At 44.6% G+C, this 3,438-nt stretch overlaps 1 protein-coding gene across 2 annotated transcripts; it reads left to right on the top strand.

The window, feature by feature from the left end:
* On the top strand, window positions 1-3,029 carry LOC130163465 (nuclear factor interleukin-3-regulated protein-like). Of its 2 annotated transcripts, none has more exons than XM_056367691.1 (2): window positions 1-157; window positions 848-3,029. In XM_056367691.1, exon 2 carries the CDS (start codon window positions 935-937, stop codon window positions 2,198-2,200), a length of 1,266 nt encoding a protein of 421 aa, XP_056223666.1. In that variant the 5' UTR covers window positions 1-157; window positions 848-934; the 3' UTR covers window positions 2,201-3,029. The 2 variants fall into 2 exon arrangements, with proteins under 2 accessions (XP_056223666.1, XP_056223674.1); XM_056367699.1 differs by having other exon boundaries at window positions 6-161.
* The last annotated feature ends 409 nt before the right edge of the window (window positions 3,030-3,438 follow it).

The raw sequence follows: 3,438 nt of genomic DNA, 5'->3' as shown, positions 1-3,438 counted from the left end.
GCTGAACCGATGAGCGGGGAAAGAAACGACAGAGAGATGCGGAGCTTTTTAGGAGCAGAAACATGCAGACGACCTGAGAAGCTCCACATGTGCAGTGGACAGCTCCTCGCGCTGACTGAACAACTTCTCATGAGAGATTTCTGCAGCTGTTTCATTCGTAAGTAAGAGCTCCTATTTATCCTTTTTTTAAATGTTTTACTACAGATTTAATTTGTTTTATCGTGCGAGGGAATGTGGCTAAATTTTTATGAAGGTTTATGAATAATATTTTACAGTTATCATGCCACGTCGGATTAAATATGGAAGTGAACTAACATTATGTCAACAATAAACTATTTAGGATTTAGGGTTTGATAAAAAACCTATTGATAGGGATAACTGTAAATGCCTTGTTGTGGTGTCTGGTGAACTAATTTGACACTTAATCAAATTATATAAATGAAATTCAATATTTAAACTGGAATAATCAGCCTTTTTTGGATGTTTCACCTTTTTTTCAACCAGAAACTTTTAAATTAATCTTTATTAACTGTTTTTACAGTGAATGGTTGCTATGAATATAATTAATAAAAATTTCTCTGGTGAAATATGATATGATTATAATTTTTGTATCGAATTAGATGTTTTCAGTCTATATTAATGTGGCTTTATCCCTCTGAAATGCTCGTAAATATCAGTTTAATCTGAGTGTTTTTTGTTTTATAAGTTTTTTATTATGATGGTTTTAATGTCTTCCCTGCTGATAATTACAACATTCAATTGGCACTAGTGTGATGTCGGTTAAATGTTTTGCAACCTTGTGAACAAACTGAGCTCATCATATGTGCTTGTGTTTTTTCACCACCAGGTGGTGCCAATATAGAGCATTTCACCCTCACCCTCCAACCATCAGTGAGTTCCTAACAGACCCTGCAGCTACCTGAAGTGATTGAACATGACGGGTCAGACTGTGGGCGCCGTCATCCAGGACCTGTCAGTGCCATCACTGCGGGGTGTGGAGGGACTGGAGTCCAGGCCTCGGGGTGGGGCTGGGTCCTTCACTGATGAGGCTGTTTCCATCCTGACCTCCACAAGCCAACTGGCCCGAACCCTTCTGGGTCGCACCTTTGCTCTCAAACACAAAGACAGCCTCGCCAACGCTGAAGCCAAGGCTGGGTGCAGCTGCGATGAAGACAACAGCAATAATGCACGCCGCAAACGGGAGTTCATCCCCAATGAGAAAAAAGACGATGGCTATTGGGACAAGAGAAGAAAAAACAATGAGGCAGCCAAGCGGTCCAGAGAGAAGCGGCGAGCCAATGACATGGTGCTGGAGAGACGGGTCCTGGGTCTGCTGGAGGAAAATGCACGCCTGAGGGCCGAGCTGTTGGCCCTCAAGTTTCGCTTTGGTCTGGTCAAGGACCCGTCCGATGTGACCATCCTGCCACTCTCTGCATCGCTCTGTGCTCATCAACCATCCAGCACAACACATTACTACCAGCCTCACACTGATGGACCCTCATACCTCAACACACAGCAAAGTGCCAGCACCCACTACATTCATCCTCACCCTCTGCAGCAGGCTGCCGTCTACGGGCCGAGGGGAACCGGGCCTCTGTCAAGTCATAGTGTATCAGAGGAGTCTGGTGTTTCCACCTCATGCAACTCAAATATGGGCAGCCCTGTGTTTTTTGACGACACACTGAGTGAACGTAGTGGGCCTTCTCCGAGGGAGCTGGTGGAGGAGCAGCAGGGCTACGACGCCCACATCTGTCCCCTGGAGGTCAATGAGGGTCAGTATGTAACCAAGCAAGACTCACATGAGGGTTTGAGGAGTCTCCCACACAAGCTCCGATTCAAAGGCCCCGGTGGTAGCAGTGACGGAGGGGAGATGTCTCCTCTCTCTGATAACAGACACAGTGGACCACCTGTAGCTACAGTGGGGCCAAACATCCAGGTGAGGAGCCACCATCAGGCAGGGTGGGACAGTCGGGCAGAGAGTCAGGCTCCTTGGTCCAGGGAGGAGGCCAGTGGTGGACCTGGGCATCAGTATCAGGGCCCGTCCTCTGGATATTATAACTCCTCCTCTCTGCAGAACTCCAAGGACAACACCTATACGACAGAGGACGGTAGTCTGAGGTTGCAGATCAGCTGTTTGTCTCAGGAAGTGGCTCAGCTCAAAAGGCTCTTCTCTCAGCAGCTGCTCTCTAAGATCACTTAAAACCTGAACAGACCAAGATCAAACCCAGACTAAACTAATGGACAGAGTTCCCCTCACATCTTTCCAGAAAATCGATCTCACAGACTGCTGATTTCCGCAGACACCTCTGAAATGACAAACTTTATTTTCAACGCCTGTTTCAGTGGAAAAGGTTAGTTTAGTGATCTGTTTGCTCTGTGATGGTCAGCGCACCACTGCCAGAAAAGACATTCATCTTTTAAAATAATGCTCAACGGAGGTGATTCATGTGTGGTTCATCGCGTCCTTGCATCATTTGAAACTGGCCGTACATTTGTCTGAACACTCGACTGAGCAGATCAGTCACACACACTGGAAAAACATGTCGGATACTAACTATGCACACAGTTATCATTTGTTAGACTTCAGTCTCACCATGTTCAACACTAATGTAAACATTAACACATCTATCCACAAATGTCACACACCTTTTCTAAGACATACATTTTACATTTTTAACCTTTCAGCACAAGATATGTTGTGTATAACATTATCTTGTTTTAAATGTGTGATAAACGTGATAAATATGACTTTTTGGACTGTACTGTGGTTTTGTGTTTGTTCACTTTATCTGTTTCTGGTTTATCGTAGGACAGCAAGATACATAGATATCGCTGTCACCATCACTGTTCAGAACTGTAACTGAATTGAACTGTATTTGAAAATAAAAGTATATTTTATCCAAGAACATGGTGAGTCTTTTATGAAAAATTGAGATATTCTTAGTGTAATTTAAATGACTTACACATTACTGTTTTATGTGTTCTGAAGGCCACATGTACGTTAACCCATCAACATGCAATATGCAAGACTTTTATGCAAGAAGTGTTTTTAAACTGCACTTTGCATTACATCACAGACTCAGTGTGGCTGGGCAGAGGGAGCTATGGTAGGCGTGGCACTGGAGTGAGGAGGTGCACTGCACAAGAGTATGAACATGACACAAGTGATTAACTGATATCATTTAGATTTTATTCATGGCCTTCCTTTCTTTGATAAATTCTTTAAAAATATAAACACCACCTCAGTGTCGGCCGGCTCGTACTGAACTAAGGTCACTGAACTGAAGGGGGACAGTGGGGTGTCGGACAGTGCCAGGGAGAGAGGGTGGCTGCAGGGAGAGGAGCGAGACTCTGCATGAGTCATCTATCACGTCAGCAGTAGAAAAGCTATTTTTAGGCTTGAGGCAGTTGCGGTGGAGACTGATTGGCCCACGTGGA

The sequence above is a fragment of the Seriola aureovittata genome, chromosome 3 (genome assembly GCF_021018895.1).
Source record: "Seriola aureovittata isolate HTS-2021-v1 ecotype China chromosome 3, ASM2101889v1, whole genome shotgun sequence".
Classification (NCBI taxonomy): domain Eukaryota; kingdom Metazoa; phylum Chordata; class Actinopteri; order Carangiformes; family Carangidae; genus Seriola; species Seriola aureovittata.
This window is presented reverse-complemented; position numbering and strand designations above follow the sequence as displayed.